The sequence below is a fragment of the Prinia subflava genome, chromosome 17 (assembly GCF_021018805.1).
Source record: "Prinia subflava isolate CZ2003 ecotype Zambia chromosome 17, Cam_Psub_1.2, whole genome shotgun sequence".
NCBI lineage: Eukaryota > Metazoa > Chordata > Aves > Passeriformes > Cisticolidae > Prinia > Prinia subflava.
The window spans coordinates 6619704-6641627 of record NC_086263.1 but is presented as its reverse complement, the minus strand read 5'-3'; the positions used below and the strand labels follow the sequence as shown (position 1 = coordinate 6641627).

General features: G+C 40.4%; 2 protein-coding genes across 3 annotated transcripts in view; one reads left to right on the top strand and one right to left on the bottom strand.

The window, feature by feature from the left end:
- TXNDC11 (thioredoxin domain containing 11) overlaps window positions 1-13840 on the top strand; it is a 27811-nt gene extending 13971 nt beyond the window's left edge. For both annotated transcript variants that reach the window (XM_063413957.1, XM_063413958.1), the window contains 8 exons: window positions 417-510; window positions 1658-1770; window positions 2744-2944; window positions 4450-5230; window positions 7707-7852; window positions 8514-8623; window positions 10055-10135; window positions 12760-13840. In XM_063413957.1, coding sequence (XP_063270027.1) covers window positions 417-510; window positions 1658-1770; window positions 2744-2944; window positions 4450-5230; window positions 7707-7852; window positions 8514-8623; window positions 10055-10135; window positions 12760-13387 — 2154 coding nt within the window. In that variant the 3' untranslated portion in view covers window positions 13388-13840. The remainder of the gene's footprint in view (window positions 1-416; window positions 511-1657; window positions 1771-2743; window positions 2945-4449; window positions 5231-7706; window positions 7853-8513; window positions 8624-10054; window positions 10136-12759) is intronic.
- Window positions 13422-21924, bottom strand: SNN (stannin). Its single transcript, XM_063413959.1, has 3 exons — window positions 21806-21924; window positions 20780-20900; window positions 13422-16154 (listed from the first exon to the last, which is right to left on the bottom strand). The coding sequence occupies exon 3, from the start codon at window positions 16075-16077 to the stop codon at window positions 15814-15816; it is 264 nt and encodes an 87-aa protein (XP_063270029.1). The 5' UTR covers window positions 16078-16154; window positions 20780-20900; window positions 21806-21924; the 3' UTR covers window positions 13422-15813.

The following is a 21924-nucleotide window of genomic DNA, read 5'->3' as shown; positions in this document are numbered from 1 at the left end:
ACATAAACAATTAAAGTCTTACTGCTTAAGCCCTTTATACTTTGAAAAATTATGTATGATATTCCAGTTCTAAAAGAAATCTTTATGATGCTTGTGGTTCTTATCTTTGTGCTGGTTCAAAATAAAGTTGCAAAGCAAATATTAATTGTTTTTGTTGAACAAACATGGGAAACACACAATTAGAAATGTAGCATCCATAAAGCCCCTCTCTCTTACATAAGCTTTTGAACGACAGCTTCTTCTTTGAATGAGAACTGATTTCAATTCAGTCTTTTAATATTAAATTTTTTGTTGCAGCATAAAGTGACTGCTCTTCAGTAAACATTGTTGTCTTTTAGGAGTCTGTTGTGTTTACTGTAGTCCCATACATTTATACTTGAAAATAGCTTAGTTAACTCTAATTCTTATTATTTCAGCCTGGAGTTGTGGGATTTTTTGAGTTCAATGCTTCACCTCAACCGCCTGGTTATTTAACATTCTTCACATCAGCATTACATTCATTAAAGAAAGGTAAAAGCTCCATTTTCATAATTTAAGTTGTCTGTGAATGAGTTATGTCAAAGTGCTTCAGTCGTGTTTTGCCATATTTTGTACCTTAGGAATAAATCCCTTCTGAGTGTTTCTGGGTGTTGATCTGAGTGTGAGACTCTCATTACAGCTGAGGATTGCTCACATAAAAGCTCCTGATGGGATCAGCCTGGACACAGCAGGGCAGAGTTCCCTCAAACCCCCCGTGTGCAGCTCAGCCCATCCAGGATCAGAACCACACTCACTTGTTAGAGTGAACCCAGGAGTGTTTGTCCTGCTCAGTGTCAGAGGCACGGGGTGGGCTGGGCTGTGTCAGCCCTTGGTGACTGAGCTCAGTGCTGGCCTGGGTGGAGTTAGAGCTGCTGCAAGGCAGCCTGAGAAGGCTTTTCCCTCTCTTGTTTTGCACTGTGAATCTAAAATACAAACCCTCTTGTTTGTGTTTAAACATGCAAGCATTGTGATGACTAATACCTGCTTTTTGGGTCATGAATTTGGGATAGACATTCCTTAAAGTTAAAAATTAATATGTTTTATGAATATTCCTTCCTGTCAGCAGATGAAGGAGATGCATACTTATTTTTTCTTATTCATACTTATTCGTTCTTATTTTTTACTGTGCCACTGATGTGATAAAGAGCCTGTTCCATATTTTGTTCTGTGATTTTCATGTTTGTATGTTGTATTACTTTTTTGTAACATAAAGATAAGCAGTCTATCTTTATGTGTACATATTTATAAATGTGGAATATATATTTATAAATAATACACATTTACTGCAAAGGTACATCACTTAAACAATGTTCATGCCTTTCCCTTACGTGTATCATCTTGGCTTTTGAGATGCCATAAACCACAGCCAGGTGCATCTGTGATAGCAGATTCTATATTTCCTAAGCAAATGGAGAATTTGGACAGTTGAGGTTCCACAGACAGGACTCTGTACCTGGGGTGCAGAAGGGGAACACGTTTGTGCATCTTGCCATCTTTCTTCTGCCGTAATCACCCGCATTGGCAGTCACTGTTCACAGATTTCTGTGCCTTTACACAGCCTGTTGTGTGTTTGAGGGTGGTGTTCCAGGGGAGTTCAGAGAGTGTCACTGCATTCAAGGACTGCAATGTGCCCTTTCAGATTACCTGGGGACGATCCGCTTTGGCGTGGTGACGGATAAGCGTGTGGCACAGGAGATCTCCCTGGTGCAGCCTGGCACTGTGTATCTGCACAGACACGCCAACACATCCCTTGTGAGTACTGCCCGGGCTGGAGGGACTCTCCTTTGGTGCAGGGATGATCAGCAATCAGAATTAGAAGACTGCTTGAATGAGGATATGAACAAAGATTTTGTGGAGGGATAGTAGGAACAGTGAAAACTTCCATTTTGGCTTAAAGGTAGAAATGGCACTGATTAGAAAAATCACACAAATTAAATTAATTGAAATTATGATAACTCTTAGTCCATGTTCCCTGCTTCTTGAAAAGTTAAGTTTGAAAATACTAACTTTCAGATTTACTCTTTGGCATAGAGACACTACCTACCCACACTGGCCCCCTGAGTGTAAACTCTGAAGATAGGTATTGTGGTGTGTAATTTATTCGAGACTAGGGAAAATAGGGTTATTTTGGGTGAAGTAACATAAAATACATAAAAATTTCTTTTGTATGCTAATTATTTAAGATAAACTTGGCTTAATATATTAAAATTGATCCTAGAACCTGTGAGCTCCTTTTGTTCTATATTTCTTTACTTTGCATTCAGGAATGAGAAATACCAGTTTTTTAATATAGCCTTGATGTTTGAGTCTTAAAAGGCTAATTTAAAACAAGTTAATATGGTGACTAAATAGTGGGGAAAAATGTTCTAGTGTTCTACAAATTACAATATGTGGTGGTACCAGTTTAGAGCTCTTTTACTTACAAAGAAAAATTGTACTATTGAGTAGTAAGTCAAGTAAGTAAAAGTCAAGATTATAAAGATGTAGTAAAAGAAAGAGGAGCTTCTCTGGTAGAATCCTTTTTGCATGTGGATGTTACTATAATCTGATGAGCGTTTGGAAAGCTTTCCCAAAGGGAAAGGGTGTATGAAATGCTGAAGTTTGCTGACACTCATTACATTTAGAAAGAGAATTCTAGTCACTACAGTAACAAAGCATGCCATACTGAAGAACTGCATTTGTTACTAAATCAAGTGAGGACCAATCTATTTTTTCCCCCTCCAAGATCTACCCAAAAGACATCATGAACTTCACTGCTGAGAACATTTGCAAGTGGGCCCTGGAAAACCGGGAGATGCTCATACGCTGGCTGAGACCACATGGTGGGAAAAGCCTTCTGCTAAACAATGAGCTGAAGAAAGGACCAGCACTTCTCATATTTATACCTTATAATCCCCTAGAAGAAATTCATCCTCTTTTAGATGAAGTAAGTGAAATAATTTTTTGTTACTTCAAAAATACTAAAACTTGACAGCTGTAGTCAGGGGTCTGAGCTTAATTGTGACAGATACCTCATTTTATCTCACTGTTCCAAGGTGGATGCTCCATTTCAAATTTCATTCTACTAAATAACAGTGTTTATCAAAATGTGAGATGAGATACAGACTATTCCAGTTGTCCTTGCATAGCTTCACTTTGACAGTGAGATGTTATGCAACTCTTTTGCCCTGGGAAGAGCTGTTTACTGCAGCCAGCCTGTGGGTTTCATCAAGCAGTGAAACCACTTGACTGGAAGGCAGTTGCACAGAACAAGGCTCTCAAGCTGAATGTTGAAAGATCTCACAGCAATTTTTTTCTGATCACAGCTCACTGACGTGAGATTTCTTACTGCACATCTGGTTTTCTGTTCATAATCTCTTCTCATGTTTCTCTAGGTAGTCCAGATCTCCAGGCTAGGTTATAGTGTGAGGGGCCAAGTTTTTTTTTTCAAGTATTCAGTTCATCCTTTTCAGGATGGAAATTTCTAACAACTAATTCTAAAAGACTGTAACGAAGGGTTTCTGTAGACCACACGTTAATACTGACAGTCCTGTGACACAATAACCCTCCTGGCTGTGACATTTCAACATCCCTTTGATAATTTTAACAGTTTCTGTCAGAGTGTTCTTCTGTAAGCAGAGTGTGTATGTTCTGTATTTTGTTCAGTGTGTTAATAAGGTTGATAGGAAGCTTCCTCTTTTATTTTTCTTTCTTGCATGTTCTGTTACTTCTCTCCCAGAAAGGGAGTTCCTTGTGTTGGCCATGCATGTGCGTTTTTCTCTGCTTGTTTACCCTTGGTTATGAAAAGCTAACTGGTGATGTAGCATAGGAATGTTTGCATGGAGGGACAGATTGGGTTTTTTCCTGTTTTCTTTCTTCCCTTAATAAGTTATGCTGTGCAGAGTACACTTGGAGTATTACAATTATTTGCCCATGGATGGGAGAGTACAAACCTTGCTTCAACACTTCAAGTGATTGTTACAAAATCTGTGCACCACCTATGCCAGAAGAAATCCCTGTTCCCTTTTCATATGGGAATGCCTTCATTTATTTTCTCCTCCTATTGGAAAATGAGGGAAAACCAGGAACCTCTACTCAGTAATGGTTCATGTAGTGGGTTTTAGTCATAAAATGTAGTGTTATTGCACTGTAGTAAATATGTTGCATAGGGGACCTTGCAATTAGTGTGGTGGACTGAATAATATTTTAAAGTGACTTTGTTGTTCTGTATATTCAATGTTTATATGCTGAAAGATCTGAAAATTAAACTTTGTTGTCGAGTCAGAGCCCTCTGTAATTTTTTGAAAGAACAAAGATTAGTCAGCTTCATGTTTCTGAAATTCCATCTCTAATTGCATATAATGTTGTTAAACCTGCAACAGACACCTGCATTTGAGTGAACTATGTACAGTTAATCTCGATTTTTTCTCTCTTTTGTTCCCTCCCACCCAGATTACCAAAGTGGCCTTGGAATACCACAAGTGTAATAAAAGCCAGGCAGCTGAGCCAGATCTCCAGCACAGAGACTCAGATTCACCAGCTTTTGATCCCTCTGTAGCAGATGCACACGTGAAGTTCTCGGAAGCATTTCCCATAGCCACGTACCCGTGCTGTAACACGGTGGTGCTTCCACAGTGGCACTCCATCTCCAGAACTCACAATGTCTGTGAGCTCTGCGTGAACCAGACTCTTGGTATCAAACCAAATAAAGTCCATGTGCCACACTGTAACTTTTTAGAGATAGAAGCAGCTTTGGACTCTTTCTACCTCCAGGAACATACCTTTTTTCAAGTAATATCAAATACCATAGAATGCAGCAATTTCTTAAGTTTCTATAGTCCCTTTAGCTATTACACTGCATGTTGCAGGACAGTAAACAGGCATTTTTTAAGTCTCATTAGTTCTGAGAAGACCATCTTTCAGACCCCCAAAGTAGCATTTTCTTCCCATGGGAAGAAAGATAACACTCAATTTTCTATTCCTCACATTGAGGATAGGAATTGTTTTATTCCTGACCTTAATATTAGTAGCATGAACATTACTGGTCTGAGCTGCAGGACCAACAAAACCTTGAATCTCTATCTACTGGATTCAAATCTGTTTTGGATATATGCAGAGAGACTAGGAGCATCAAGATCTACTCATCTTAAGGAGTTTGCTGCCATTGTTGACCTGAAAGAGGAAGTGCACTATGTCCTGGACCAGAATCAGTCACTTGTTGGACCTACCCTGGGTACAGTATTCATTATACAAATGCTTGCATTCAGAAAATTGTGTTTCCAAGCAGGAATGGAAAACTTAATGCCATTTTGAAAAGTGAGATTACTTTGTGAAGTTAACATTGTGAATTGCAATTTATTCTATTCTACTTAATAGTTAACCAAGCATTTATGAATGATTCTGTTGGCTAGAACAGAATAATGTTCTAAGTGACATAAGAACTAAGTTCCTTATACCATAAATAATTTGCTTTATAAGAAGTGAGCCTTAAAAAGTGTGATTCTTGACTGTCTGATGCACTTGTGGAATTGGTAAAATCTAAATTAACTTGTGTGTGGAAAAAAATTTCTGTTCAACTAAAATACCTGATTACAGAAGATGTTTGTGTATTAAAGGCATGTTGGTGTTTGCTCAGCTGTTCTGTGAACTAAAATATCACAGAATTTTTGGAGATTCTGACCACTTAGCAGCAGAGACTTCCCCATCCTCTGGTCCTCTGAAACCAACTTAAATTGCTTTAAATTTATTTTGAAAAGTGTGTCTATTTTCAAGGTAACAAGGTAAAGCTTTGAAGTGGTTGTGGCCAAATCTACCAATCAAATTATTATTTCCTGTCTGAATTGGAGGAGAAAACAAACAAAACCATAACAAAACAAAAACCCACAAAAACAAACCTGACAAAACAACCCAAGGATTGCAGCTCTGATTTATTTGCAAGTTTGTGTATAAGACAAAGTTTTCCTAACCGTGTGCATGTGCCTGTCACGCTGATGTGCAAAACTGAGTCTACCTTCAGAAAATACTGGATTTCTTAATGTTAGCTATGTAAGTAAACATGGAAAAAAAATCAGCTATTAAAATAAATTGCTCAAGAACATATATCACTTCTTACAGCACCGATTACATTTCCCTTTTGCCATAAATCAAAGAACAAAATATGCACAACATAGAACAAATTGCCATGTTCTTATTAAGGATCACATGCAGCCCTGTATCCTGTCTCCATCCCAACCCCCAGGAAAATACTCTGGAAAAACAAACAAAAACCTCAGTGACCGTAAAAGGACTCGTAGGAAATATTAAGATCAGAATGAGGACATACAAATTTCCTTCCCCTTTGTGCTCCCAGTACTTTCTGTCTCAAACATTTTTTAGGTCACAGGATTTCCTGAGCATGATCAGGGTTTCTCTGCAGAGTAAGACTTAGTACATTTCTGTTCCGTCACTTGAACATCCAGAAAACTTTTGCTTCTACATATTTTATCAAGGAGTCTCTGATTTATGGTTGGGTTTTGTGCTTTTTATTTTAGTTTTGTTTTGATTCCTTAAGATCTTAATGTATCATAATATCAAGACAGATTGGTGCTTAATACTCTTGTCAGATCTCAGTCTTTACAGATGGTTTCTAAAAATTCAGAAATATGTCCTTTAATTAACCCCTTCTTTTCAGTTGCTATTTATTCAGTTACTAAACATGCATGGATATTCTAAATCTGGAGATCTAAAAAGAAAAAAAGCCTCTTTTGGCCTGGTGTGAGATTTAAATGAAATGCTGGATAGTAAATAAGGATATTTAAATAAGGACTGACTGAGTAGTAAATAAATAAATGTACTGCTGTTCGCATTTCAGAGATAAAATTGTTGATCTGGTATTTTGTATGTCTGTACAAAACTGCCAGTTTTACTTGTGCCTAGTTTTTTATGCTGGAAAGAAAAGCACAAAGTTTTTTCTATTTGATCAAACAATTATTTTTATTGTTTTTCATGATTTACATTTTGTCTTGATTATTAGATACTCTTATTGTTTAATGCACAGCATAATACTTCTCTATCCAAGTTGAAAAGAAGGATATTGTTGATACTTTGCAGCAATTTAGAGAATGTAGTTCAGGCTCAGAGTAGTGTAGCTGAAGGTAGTAGCAGGCTTTGGAACTTAACTTTAAATTTTTACCAGTGGCCAGCTACTTGTTAAATATCTTAAAATAAAGGAGAAAGTAGAACAAAGAGGAAGGTGGTCACTGGTAGACAAAAGGGTCATATGGCATGGGAATAGCAGATATTTAAAGGTCAAAAGAAAATAATTGCAGAGAAAGTCATTAAAAATGGAAGAAAAATGCAAATAAATGAGCAACTAAGTGGAGCCTTTCAATATAATGTACAAAAGGGATACGGTACTATTTATGACTTAGATGTTTGGTTAGGAGAGTAGAATATTATTATTATGGCACTTTGACACAAGAATAAAGTCTGGTGTGGCAAGTGACAAGACTGTGATGGGCAAAATAGAAATAAACAACAGCGAAGCTTTATCCTCTTTTTACATCAGTTGTGGTTACTCAAGAATTGATACCAAACTGTCAGAAATTAATGACATGAAACCAGATTTCAGTTTGTATTTTCCCTAAGTTCTTCTGAATTCTAAAGCAAAAAGTGCCAAAATCACCTCTGCAAAACCAAAATAACTTTGTTATGTATCAATTTCATTTCAGAGAACTTCATTAAAAATTTCAGTGTTCTCTACAGTCCCTTGAAAAGGCATCTGGTGGATGAGCCTTCAGTCCATGACCATGAAGAGCGTGTGGTCACTGAGGTGACCACCAGCACCTTTCACGAGACCGTGTTCCTCAGTGCCAAGGTACCACTCGTCACTCAACAGCTTGCTGGAGATGATGGCACAGATTTTAAAGAGAGGGTGTTTAATATTGATATGTTCTTCTTACTTGGGACATAAAATACGGTGTTTTGTAAGAATTCTAAAGCTTTCCAGTTGCATGCCGTGAAAACTGATGTCATCCTGAGTTAAATTGCCTTGATTTTGTAAAATATGTGATAGTAGGGAATATCCATTGTCATTCAAGGCTGCAGTGAATGTCTGCCATCTCCAGTTGGTTTCCAGCAGCCCCAGCCCCTGCTTTGCCACTTAGAGGCAGAAAGCAGAAGGCTGGACATCATTTTTTCCCTCCCACATGAAGCATACAGTTAGTGTTAGATATATAGGAATTTAAGATTGTAAAGCAATCTTGGGAAGTGTTTGGTGCATTTTCACTTATACGGAATGATCCTGAACTAAATAATCTTTTATTTTGACTTTATGGAAAGAGAATTCCCCAAGAATTTTTGTGTGTTAACTCAGTAGTCAGCAGCAGTGAATAACTTATAACAAATGTCATTAATATTAGGAAAAAATCTGCCTTCATATTTCAAGAGTTCTCATGCTAAATGATGTGAAAACTAGTCCTCCCTCCTGCAGATTACCTCCCATAGATACTCCAACTCTTCTCCATTTCATTTTCCAGAATGTCTTGCTGCTGTATTACGCACAGTGGTGTGGATTCTGTGCTTCTCTTAATCACATCTTTATTCAACTTGCTCGGCTTTTGCCTCCCGACAGTTTCACTGTGGCAAGGTAAAAATATTCTAATGTCATCTTTGCAGAATAATGTAAGATCACTGAGGTCAGCAGCCTAGAAAATACTTCTTTTTCTCTCTACAGCTGTGCAATAAAGATGTGAATGTCACATCTTTAATTTCTGTTTGAATGCATTATTTTGTTTTCCTTTGTATAGACTTGGTGGTTTTCAATCTCACTGCAGTAGTTATCCACTTGCATTGAAATTAATTTTTAAACTGTGCAATTAACCTTAAAACTCCCTAATTTCAGGAAGTGAATCCATAACTTTGTGATGATTTGTAGCAAGTAGTAATATGCTATTTGTAGACATATTTGTTAGCAACACCATTTTCATCACAAGCCTAAAATAGCAACCTACATCCTACGATAAAGAAAATTAACTCTATCCCAGCCAAAACCAGTTACAGAAATATATTTATATCTATATATGCATGTGTGTAATATATGTTTTTATTGTATATGTTAAAATATATTTTATATGCAAAAAAGACATTGTCTTCTTTGGTGTTTCCAGGTTTATTAAAGTTTCAGTGCAACTGAAACATTCTTGTTCAAGTATGTGATAATAATGCATAAATACTTAAAAGATCTGCTCTGATTGCATCTCTATTTGATTCTGACTGAACATACTCCAGGAGACAGCACGAGATGTAGAGAAAAATAAATCAATTGAGAATCTGGATTTTCATCCCCTGTTTATAATTGTGGCTTTATTGCCACAGATGTGATGCTATTCCCAAGGCTGCACCCATTCTCTTGCCCTTCTTTGAAGTTCTCTCCTTTGCTCCATTATTTTCACAGCAGTGTTACTGAGGTGGTTGTCTGTTTTGTTCTATAATAATTTGTAATTAATAAGAATTTGATTTGTGAAAAGAAGCCAAAAATACAGAAGAAAACAATAACAGTTGAACCAAGTGTTCTTTCTACTCATAGCTTTCGAAAAAAAAGCTGCTTTAATAATGTGCTTGTCCTTGGAAGAAGCAAAATAATTTACTCCCAAAACTACTCGAGGGGACAATATTAAGAGATGTACTTGAGGAACAAATTAATGACTAAAAATAACTTGTCTCATGTTTGGCCTGTCTATCTCAGAAGGAAGGTGTGCACACAATGTGTGCTCTCTATGTGTACAGAGACATTAATTAAATGGGGTTCAGTTGCTGGCTGAGAACAGTTGCAGTATTGAATGTATTTTTCTAGAGAAAAAACCATGCAGATATTTGTGAAACTGAGAGTCATCATCTTGAATATTGGTAATTAATTCTGCTGACTCATATGCACAATGTATTTCTGGCAGAACACATTTAGGCTTACTTTCACAGGTACTTAAATTTCCTTCTTCCCAATCCCTAAAACATCATTTTACAAGAAAATGCAGATTGTTCATGTGCCTGTTCTCTTCATCAGTGTGTCTTTTCCTCACAGAATTGATGTGACTCGAAATGACCTTCCCTGGGAATTTATGACAGACCGTCTCCCAACCATTTTATTTTTTCCTCATCAGAGGTAATGTAATTCTTTTCCCTGTGGATTTTAACTTCCATTTTACTAAGCTGCAGTAATTGTCTGGTTATGTGTCTTAGCAGAGAAAAAAGCCAAAGAGCAATTAATTTCTGTACACGCATTCTTACTTCTTGCATATTCTAATGAAAAAAAACCCACCAGCAAAACAACAAAATAACCCAACCAACACTCACAGATTTCCATGCTTCTCCCTCAAGGGTTCTTCCCATCAGCAAATGGGAATTCAGGCTGTTGGTACTGGGCACTTACCTACAACAAAATCTTTAAACCATGCCTTAGGTTTTGTCATTCATGTTTTTATCCAATACAGAAAGAGTTTTGTTTGTATCAGTTCTGAGCTACCCCAGCTTCCAACTGATCATCTCCCTATTTCTTTTCGTAGGTACTCATTTTGTCTCAGTCTCTGTAATGCTCTAGACAGTCTCTGGAGGGACAGACTGAGTAGTTTTATTAAGATTATTTTTGTAATGTTCCAGCTAGTTTTATTAAGGTACCTTAACCTCTAGTAATTGCTTTCACTCCTGCTTTTCCTCTCCAGTGTTTTTTATATTTTTTGCATGTAGATAATCAAGAAAATTAGGACCTGATAGTACTTGTGGTACCTGTAACACTACTAGATCAGTCATATATTCATTTTGCATATAAAGGTGCCTCATATTAGGGCTTTTTATGCAGCTTCTTACTCATTTGCCTTATGAGACAATTTTTGCAAATTACCTCTGTTGTCAATTTCTTTCCACCACATGCTGTTAATATTTTGTTCTGCTATTTGTTTTAACCAGCCTTTTAGCTTCTTTGATACATGCTGTAGTTTTGATCAATAAAAATGGATGACGGTGTAGTAAAGCATTACCACAATATAATGAGTCAATTTTGATTTAGTATAGAGTATTTTTTGCCTAAATTATGTCATGATTCATTAATCTGGGATGGGAGCTGATAGTCAGCTGAGCAACTGCTGATGGTAATTAGAAGAATAACTTGGTCCTTCACCAGGAATCTGCAGGGGAGGGAAACTCATGGTGCTCACTCTGCCAGAAATAGCTTAATCTTGATGAGCAGGAGCCTCATCTGACTGAAGTTCTTGAATTATTGATAAAATCTGGTATCTGTCTTCTACCTGCTGTACAGTAAGTAGTTTTCAGTAAATGAAATGAAACGTTTTTATATCCCACATGAGTTGGATTTTACAGAAGGCAGTTTTGAGGGAGGTGTAATTGGTGATGGAGGAACTCCCCTGTTCCAGATGCACATTGTAACTAATTCGGGCCATAATGTCACACACAAGGGGACACAAGAGTGTTCCGTGGTGTGTGTTGTACAGGAGCACCAGGAGGCTTTAGGATTATACCTGAATCTGGCTTTCTTGCTTTGCAATCATTTTTGTTGGGGCTTATTCTCTGTCCTTTTTCTCATTTATGTAATTAACCCATATTTGAATTACTCTAGTCATGAATTTCACAGCCAGAGGGAAGCAAACTAAGCTTTTCTTCCTTGTTTTGATGGCTGCCTCAAGAAAGAGAGAATATGCTGCTCAGTGGAAAAGCTGGAGCAGATCCCAAGTGAGAAACTATTAGCTGGCTTCTCAGTTGTAGAGAGTGAGGTGGAAGTGAAATTGTGTTACACTGGAACATGCCGAGAGAAAGGCTGCAGGTGGAACTGGTTCACAAAGAGAAGAGCAAGAGTTAGTTCCAGTCTAGTCCTTAGAGGACAGTTTAGCCTCATGTGTGTGCACAATGTCCACAAAGGGCAGTAATTGTTACATTTGTCACAGCTGGAGCTGGTGGTTTTTAGTCGTTGGTGGTCTTGAAGAAGAAATTTGGTGCTTGCTCTTTCTGGCCTCTCTTGCTGTATTGTAAGAGTTTATGCTGTTGTGGGAAGCAAGGAGCCTTACCTATTCCATATGCTGGGCTTAGTATTCACAGCTTCAGGGGGAAAAAACATCAACAGAAAAATCTTGTTTGGTTCCTTCACCTCTGACATAAAGACAAAACACCAACAGGAGCAAGAGATTTTTTTTTCTTTTTGACAGCAAAAGGGCCTCAATTCTGACTAAAGTGACTTACTGTTCAGAAGCAAACTGCTCCCTTGCCATGGATTTCAGGTGCTGGAAGTCACTAAGCTCCTGCTTCCAGGAAAACAGGCTCAAAATACTCATTTCCCAGTGGGTAGCTTTATATATCTGGACTTAAATTCTAGTAATATATGTAGACTTAGGAACATCTAAATGTCGTCCTTCAACTTAAAAACGCTAATGGCAATGTGCTCTGATCACACAGTGATGCTGCCCCTATGTCCTTAAAGCTCAAAACCTATGATAATGAATACTTCTTTTTTAAGTGTGAAATCTGTTTTCTGAGATTTATCAGAATTTTTTCTTCAAATACCAGTCCCATGCAGAGATGCACCCAGACTGGACCACACGGAAAAATGCTCATCCAAAGAAAATCCATGTGCTCTATATTACATGAGTTTATGTTTCTCTTAGTTGCTGTACTAACCCTACTTGATAAAAAATAAGGTATGAAGTTGAACAGCAGATGCTTGGGTGAAATTATCCTTAGCCTTCCTGAGTATTTTACTATTAACTTGTTATGTCCTTCTAGGAAGGAGCAAAGTGTGAAGTTCCCTGAAGACTTTGCAGTTAACCTTCCTAATCTCCTGAAATTTATTTTACATCACTCAAGTCTTTCTTCATCAGAGCCCTGTACCAAAGAATGCCTACATAAAGAGTCAGTTCTACAGCAAGGACACATATCACACTTAGAGAGAGAAATTCAGAAGCTAAGATCAGAAATCAGTGCCCTTCACCAGGCCCATGACCAGCTTGAAGCACAGCTTTCTGAAGCCAGGAGAGAGGAGCACAGACTACAGCAGCAAAAACACACACTGGAAAAGCAGCACAAGACTCTGCAGCTCCACAGTGAGCAGCTACAGGCCACATATGACCAGAAGAATCAAGAATTATTAGAAATGGCAGAAAAGCTTCAAGAATTAGCTGATGCATCAGAAAACCTCCTTAAAGAGAATGCTTTACTGAGAATTCTGGTGGCATCAAGAGGAGCAAAGCTACAGAGCCAAGATGAAATTAAAGAACCCCTTCAATCTGAGCAAACACTTTCTGAAGATAATGATATATCACTTTCAACAGCTACTGCTGCTTTAGAGGAAAAAAGGATTGATAATACTGATACCATAGAGACAGAGCACAGTAGTGGAAATAGGACAGAATAATTGCTTACACAAAGTCAAATGATGCAGTATTGGGTAGGTATTTATGCAAATTTTATTGACATTCATTGTAAATAAAGACTTTTTCCCCCATATGATCTAGAAAAAGAAAAATCAAATGGAATATTTTTGTATACTTGAACAACTTATTGGATACCCCCATCTTAAGAGAAGAGAATGGAAAACACTTTCTGCACTTTACTATTGCACTAACTTGCAAACACCTATCCATTTAAATTAAAGATCCTGGTTTTTAGGGGCAGCAGTGTGAGCACCTCTGACTAAGAACCAGTCAGTTTTCACTGGCTTTCTCTTACAGCTGCTGGAAGGGAAATCAGACCTTTGATTTATACTTTTCCATAACTTCTGAAGTTTGCCCTTGACACTGCATTCTCTTTGCTGAATTAAAATAGATACTTCATCTGTGTAATCAGTAAACTTGAATGGACAAAGTCATCTTGCTGCAACTGTTCTGTTCTAGAACTTCAGCACTTTGTATCACTTTTGTATACTGGTATTCTGACTGTCTGGAAACCACAAGAGCCATGGGTGAACTGTTCTCTACTGAAAACCACAGGAAGTCTTACTGAATTAATCCTTTTTTGTTTGCTTTTAAGAGGTCTCAAATACAGCAATTTAAGTGTACAGGTCTGACTATACATGCAAGTCTCTTGAGAGCAGTATCTTAAAAAGCACGTGTCAGGGTAAGAACATTATCAGCTGTACCCCACATGTAATACCCAAGAGGCAACAGCAGGAGCTTTTTGCTACTTTTTTGCTACTGACAGCATTTTTTTGCTTCAAATTACAGCTTTCAATTTTAAAGAGACAAATGTAGCACTAACAAAGCAATCCAACATCTTACTTTAGAAGAAGGGGACGACTTTTTGTCTAGGCCATTCTTGTCTTGCATATAGTTAAAATTCTCAAGCAAGCTTGCTAGGCCTTAAGTTATTCCATATGTACAGGTACAAGAAGCAAGTCTAATGCTTCTTCTGGAGCTGAATTAAGGCTAGGCAATTAAGTGTTTAAAAATATCAGTATGCAAAGGAGGCCATGTATAAAGTAATAGAAAACAGGCCAGTGACCTCTAAGCATGTGTGCCTACACGAAGGATTTTAGAATGTGTAAGCTGCCATTGGCTGCTCAGTGTTGTTCCTTCTCCTCCCCCCCAAACCTTTGCAGTCAGGAACTTTTAACATCTTTTTACAGTTCCTATAGCTGAACTCCAGCACAGAGCAGGAAATATGTTATCTGGAAGGACTTGGACACTGCTAGCTAAAACTTCTGCAAACTGACCAGCAATAACCCTTGCCCCTGTCAACAGTAGAAAAGACTGAAACTTCTCCTGTTGTAGTACAGTTCAATCAAAAGTTATATACAAGATACATTAACCAAATTCTAGAGTTTGTAGCTCTAGACTAGTCTACAGGCTGGCTGTAGACTAAAATGCCTTTTTGTAACAGGCTGTTAACATACACCCCAAGTACACAAACCAGGGTTCTGGGAAGAATTGATACTAGCTGCACTTAAGCCAGCTTTGCTAAGTAACCACTTGTGCAGTTCCAGCACACAGACCTGTGGATAGAGAAGCCTGCTCTACTGCCATTTCACACACCTGGAAACCTTCTGGACTTTCCCTGAGGGTTCAGTATCCATCATAAGTTCCCAGGTTGGAACCCATCAAAATGGCAGTTTCCTTGCAGTAGCTACATAGAGAACTCAGTTCTAGGAGCCAAAAGCTTAACCAACATAGCTGCACCTAAAGGAACTCTTCCTTTCTTGCAGCTCCTGTGTTTCCTCCCTCAGCACAATACATAGGCTTATCCCTTCTTTTCAAATGAAGTACTCTGCTTCAATCCAATAAACTGTTCAAAGGAGGAGTTCTGACGTAATGGCTGCACACTCAATCTGGTAGCAGAAGCAAGCTTTAACTGCAGATTTGGTTTTGAAGGTGTGGAGTCCCATCCATGGTAGTGGTTCAGGAATCCCCCTGTGTATTGTACACACTTGCATCATATTCCCATGTGCTACAGAACACAAAGCAAGAAGTTTCTGACAGCCTATTTACAGTTCACAGTTGTAAAGTAGTTCACATTACAGTAGTAGCTCCATCAAAATAGGCTCAGCTAAACATTCACGTAACAAAAACCAGTAGTAGTCTCTTCACACCAATATATCCCTGTGCCCATTGCCAGCAATGGGCATTACACCAGGCGAGTCAGCTCCTGCCTAAGAGGAATTAGGATACACAGTCAATGCAAAGTGCAACTTCTCAGTGCATGCAGTTGCAAACAAAGCTTATTTAATTCTCATCAGGGTGTCTTCTGCTGAGCAGTGTGCACGTGACCAGGTTCTTCACAGTATTGAGACGCCTCTGCTGGTTACACGTATCATGAGCATAGTCCACCTGCGCGTGTTGCTCCGAGTTAGCTGTGTACTTCTGGGCCATTTGGAGTTAGCTTGGCCTTCCTCTCCACACAGGGTCCTTTGGCAGAGTACTGCACCAGCAGAAAGGGCTCTTTGGTTTCTCCCTCCCCCACAATGCTTTCCTCATCCTCACACTGGCTGAGCTTCTGCAGCCGCAGGTAGCACCAGCAGCCCAAGATGAGGGCCCCCAGAGCTGCAATAGCGATCAGGATAACAATGACAGTCACCACGCCCGTGGTGGGGCTGTGATCTGTGATAGACATGGCCAACAGCTCAGGCTGGACTCCTCTTCAGGAGATTTTTCCGTCCTCACGATCAGTCTTGATGCATCTTCAAACTCCTGCAGGTTAAAAATAAATAATGAACTTGTGTATTTTTAGTGCACTCAGCGAGATTACATTCATGGCTGGTATTGTCCACAAAGGCACGGGATCCTCTCGCACTCCAGTACTTTGTGCTGCTCAGTCACACAATCACAGAACGGTGTTTTGGCTCCTGACATGCTTGAGATAGCACATGGTCAGCCTACTAAGAGTTTCAGTCTTGTCTTGCCTCTCCTAGTGAAAATACCAGTTTTCACTAGGAGAGGCAAGACAAGACTGAAAGCTCTATGGAATTCATACAGTTTAATACAGGGAGCTTTAAGACTGTTGATAAAAATGCTGTATCACAAGTAAAATCTCAAATCCATGACAAGGTAGCAATTCAGCTACCTTTAGTTCTCCTCAAGGAATCCTACAGGAACAGTATATTTGTGGGTCTGGCCCTTTTTAAAAATTATTTTACAAACATCCTTATATACTTAACAATTCCAGGATTGGTAAGCTAATTGTGAAGGTAATTGCAGCGCTAATGCGTTCCTGTAAGTCTGTCTGTAACACTGGTCTGCTTACAAGGGCTGGGTACATGTAATTAATTGTTTGTTCATTGAGCTGATAAATGCACATAAAACATCTGTTGCTTTTTTTCATAAAAAGCAGGTAGAGCTGTATTTAAGACTAATGAAGCATAATGGAAACATCATCATTTTAAGCTTCTGTTCCTCTTTGTGGCTTTAAAACCATAAGAGAAAGGCAGTCTCTTAGGACTGCAGCTGGAACGGGAAGAGAGGCAGCAGCAGGAAACTGGAAGAGCTCCAAGACTTCCTTAGTTTCCTTAGTTTGAGCAGGACAAAAATACACAGGTAATGGCTTTTGCTACTTCTCCTTCCAAATTCACAACCATATTTTAAAAAGTCATATGAGCCTTGTTTTTAGTTTCTAAGTTAACTGTTTACAAAGCTGATAGCTTCGATTTCCTTCCTTCAACTAGGACATAAAAGGTAATGATTGAATGACTTGCTTCTTTCCTAGTACCCTATCTTTTCAACAAAACAGAAACTCATGGAAGACTTTACAGCAGAGACCTAAGAGATGTTCCTACGCAGGAATCTCTCTTACCTCTGTACTACGGTAAAAACCAGGTTAGGACTCAATACTGCCAGATACATACTTGAGGTACAAAGGTCCCCAGAGGCTCTAAGGCCAGCTCTGAGTGCACATGTGCCTTTCTCCTGACCTGTACCCACTGGCAGTGGGGTTACAGGAGTATCTTCTGGCTGCCAGTCTGTTGAGGGTCACTTATACCTGTCCAGGAAGGGCTCTTCCTTACCATCACTGCTGCAGTCTCAGCTGCAAGTGCAGCATCTTCATAAAAAAACCCTAAGGAGAAGTCAGTCTTAACCCACCCTGAGCCAGGACTGCTGGGTTACAGTGAGGGTCACCCACTGCACCAGTCTCACCCATGAGTGAGACACGACTCAAGGCAATTACAGCGCAGGATCCTTACTGAGACAGCTCATGCCAGAGACTAAGTTTGTTCCCTGCTGTCTCGTGGAATGACAGACCCATGTGTGTCACCATTTCAGCAAGGACACCTCCACTAGAGTTCAGCACATGTCATTAGAGTACAGTGTCACAAACACTCTGGTTACATTTCCAGCCCTGTAAACTACAGCAATCAATAGCTTGTAGTGTATCTGGTACAACCAGCCAAGTTCTGCTGTTTTGCCTAAGTAGTAAAACCAAACCTGACCACACCACACACCCTCAGCAGGGCTGTGTGCCCACTGCACCAGAGAAGTGTATGATTTATCATCATCACCTTGGTTCTGCAATGCTTATTCAACACGGGGTAATCAGCTGAGGGTGATTAGGAGTGCCTTTCATGTAGTTAATTATCCTCAGGGCATGTCTGAAGAGCAGCACTGTTTGATCCAACCAAAATAGAAAAGCATCAGTATAAAAGACAGTTTACCTTGCTTCTCATGCAGACACTGCACAGCCACATTGAAGCCTCTTCTGCAGCTTGCACTACTGCAAACAGCAGTGACCGCCTGCTGTTCCTCTACAGAAGTTTGGGCCAGCATACAGCCTTACATTAAGCAGTTACTGCACCTAGTAATAGTTTTTCATAGTGGAAACTACTGCAGTCACTGACTGAGTAGACAGCAACTATATAGAGTACGAAACCTTGCACATCACCAGTTTCTCTATCACCATGATCTTCTGGCAATCTTGTTTCAAGATGCACAAGACTGATTCATGATGATTAGACAATTTTGAGTCCAAATTTAAGTGCAACACAGCAACTTACAGATTCCTCTTAAAGATCTTTCTTGAGCAAATCCATAGGTTTTTACCTTTAAAATTCAAAATATTTTCTATTTGATTTAGAATTCAAAGAACTTTACCTCTAAATGACAAAGGACAAGGGATTTCCTCCTTCTTGATAGGGGAAATACTGCATTCTGTAGATGCCCTTAAACTGTTTTAGAGGCCACAAATAGTTCAGACTCACTTTGCCCCTAAAGCCTACCTGAGCTAAAAAGCCCCTATGAGCATAACAGGAGCAGTACTGCCTTTGTTCATCACTTCTAGTGGAAGATATTAGAGGCTGTAAATTCCTGATGTTCAAAGGGATTGCCAGCACCATCCATATATATTTGGTGGCACTTGTAGAGCTATGTTCCTTCCCACTACACTTGCTATCAAATCAAGCATCCAAGGATATTTACTTACTAGCAAGATTAGTCAGATCACTGTTATGAACTGCAAATAGCCTATTTTAGTTCTTACAGCAATCAAGCAGTGAAAACATCAGCTAGAAACCATTTTTCCATAAGTAACTTGCTTCTTTTCTTTTTTGCCTAATACCAGCTTCTACTCAGAAATTCATTTGTGAAGTTTTATTATCCAATTCAGAAGCTGTAACTAAAGGACAAACAGGCAGTTTGAATTGCACAACGCTGCTAGGGACAAATGCAGTGCAAGACTGGAATTAGTTTCTAAACCAAATTTTTCATTATTACAGGCATTATGCTGCTAAGTTGACTATTGTTAATGTCTACAGGCATGTTCCACTGCTACCATTCAAGCCAAAGCCATAGGAAGAGGCTTCAAAAGCAAATTTACTGTAGTTCACCCAAGTATAGTGAAGTCCACATCACACATTTATGCTCAAGGTTCGAATATTAAGTCTTTGGGCTTTTTTTTTGGGGGGGGGGGGGGGAAGGTGTGGCAGGGAGGAGAGGAGGTGAAAGCTACTGTTTTACAGTATTCCACCTAAAGTAACTTAAATGGGGCACAGTTACAAAATGACAATAAAACTACCAGAGTGACCTTCAGCTTAATTTTTTTTTAAATCAGTAAAAACTGTTTAGTTAAAAAGCCTCCAACAGCTTGTAAATAACATGCTTCTAATTATGAAAAATGCTTTCTCCTGTTTCTGCTAGTAAAATCCCTTTTGAGGAATGCTGCATGCACATCCTTCTTGCCAATGGAAGACAAAGGGAGAACCCACTGGGAAGATCAGTGCTGGACATTTACCACTGACACACCAGTGTGTAAAGCACCCACACTGCCCTACAGAAAGCAAGGCCTTTACAATACAGGCATGCTCAGGCTTCACCACCTGCACATTAAAAAATGGCATCACTGTTATTCTTCATTAACTCCAGTTAATACCACCTCCTGATAATGCCAAGTTACCTTGCACAAGCTGGGGCTTGGCCAGGCTATTTTAGAAGCAAGGAGCTGTTTAGTAGAAGGCTTCAATGCAAATCATCTTTTCCCAACCCTTATTATAAAGTTTTGATGAGGAATAAAAGAAGAGAGCTTTTCTATGGCTAATTAGCTGTGGACAGTATTCCAAGATCTTAGCGTTCAGACATCGGTTAGACACTAGAACAAAAAGCTGATACCTAACAGCATTGGCTGGAACAGCAGTTAGTTCCCACATGTGTAGTGGTACTTTAGACTTAATCAAGGCTCACTTTTAAAGCTTTGCACCAAGCTAAACCACACAGAAGCTGGTAGTTTGCAGAAGACAGCAAGATGGAGAGATGAGAGAGTAGCAGTCTAAGGTGCTTTCCAGACATGACAGCAGTTCCAAGAGCAGACAGACTTTCTCAGCAGCACAGCAAGTGGAAGAGGTTTATGCTGTAGCTGCCTGTCAGCCAAGTCAGCCAGTTAATGCAGGACTGGAAACAGGCTTATAGCGTTAAGACCATGCTGACTTCAGAGGCAATTGCATGGCTGGCAAAACACCTGTCAGAATCCAGATTTTTATCTGTCAGTGTCACATACACATGGAGCTCTAATGAAAAGTCTGGTCTGACATGGTAAGAGTCCCTTCTGACATTCCATTACCAGAAGCAATATGTTGTATATATCCCCTGGCATACCTTAATTCTTGACATATTAGAAAAATTACTGAGATGCCAACATTAAGTTTGCTGATAAAAACAAGGGTTTTTTACTTAGATTCAATAATTTAGATTATTTAGACACTCCAAATGTGTCATTCTGGGGGAGGCGTGGTTTATGGCTTTGTCTAACAGCAGCTACACAGCACCCGATGTTTCTGACAGTTTTTAAACACAACTCAGATCTTGAGACAGCAAGTACCCCAGAGTCAGTCACGTACCTGCACCAAGCAGCTCTGGGTAGGAGTCCTCTACGCAGAGTTTCTGAGTCACCTTATGAGAAAGGTGAAGGTCACACTGGCTTTGGATCTTGTCTGGCAAGTCTTCCTTCTCGCTATTCCCCTGTGGAGAGGGATCACATTGGTCTCTAGCTGCTCTGCATGCTGAGTGCCTGTCACTTTTGGCTCTCCGATGACACAATCATGTTTAACTACCGGCTTCTGCACAAGCTGTCAGGGAAAGATCCCTTACTGTTTCACCTACCTGCTAATCAAGGCAAGAGTCTCACAAGTGGTTTCAAGCTCTTTAGGTTTATTCAAAAGCAGTACCTACTGCCAAATGTAATGTCTACACCTACATTTGTGTCAGGAAAAGGAAGAGCACGAGACGGCACGGTACACTGCAGATACTCAGAGGAAGGAAGAAGAATCAGTTTAAACAACTTGCGTTACCGAAAGCTCCCGGAGTGTCATCATAAAGGTCGGTTTGGACAAACCCTGCAGCACGAACTCCTCGCACTCAGCGAGCAGGGACAAGCCTCTCCAGCCGAGAGGAACCCGGCGCCCAGCCCGAGCAGCCGCCGACGATCCACGAGGCATCGCCTTGTGACTGCAGCACAGCAAGGGCAGCGGCAAACCGCCGGGAGACGGGGCCGAGCCCCGGGGCAGGCGGCGAGGCGGCACGGACCGCCCGGGCAGGGGAGTCCCGAGTCACCCACGGGGCCCACGCGAGGCCTGCGGGGCGCCCGGCACCGCTCGGAGCCCGGCAGGACCGAGCGCGGACCCTCCCGCGGGCCGGCAGGACCGAGCGCGGACCCTCCCGCGGGCCGCCGCGGACACAAAGAGCGGGAAGGGGCGGCCCCGGCCCAGGGAGCTCAGGCGGCTCCGACCTCTGCGCGGGTCCCTGCCCACCTCAGCGACCCCCGCCCCGGCTCACAGCACGCCCCCGCCCCGCACGGAGCCGAGCTGAGCCGAGCCTCCCCCCGCCCCCAGATCGCTCGCCCGCGGTCACCATCCCACAGCACCCACCGGCCTCGCCGCAGCCGCGGCAGCTCCTTCCCCAGCCGCGCCGCCGCCTTATACCGGGGGCCGGGCGGCGCCAGTGGGCGCCAATCGCGGCCCGGGCAGCAACAGCTGACGGGCGGGGC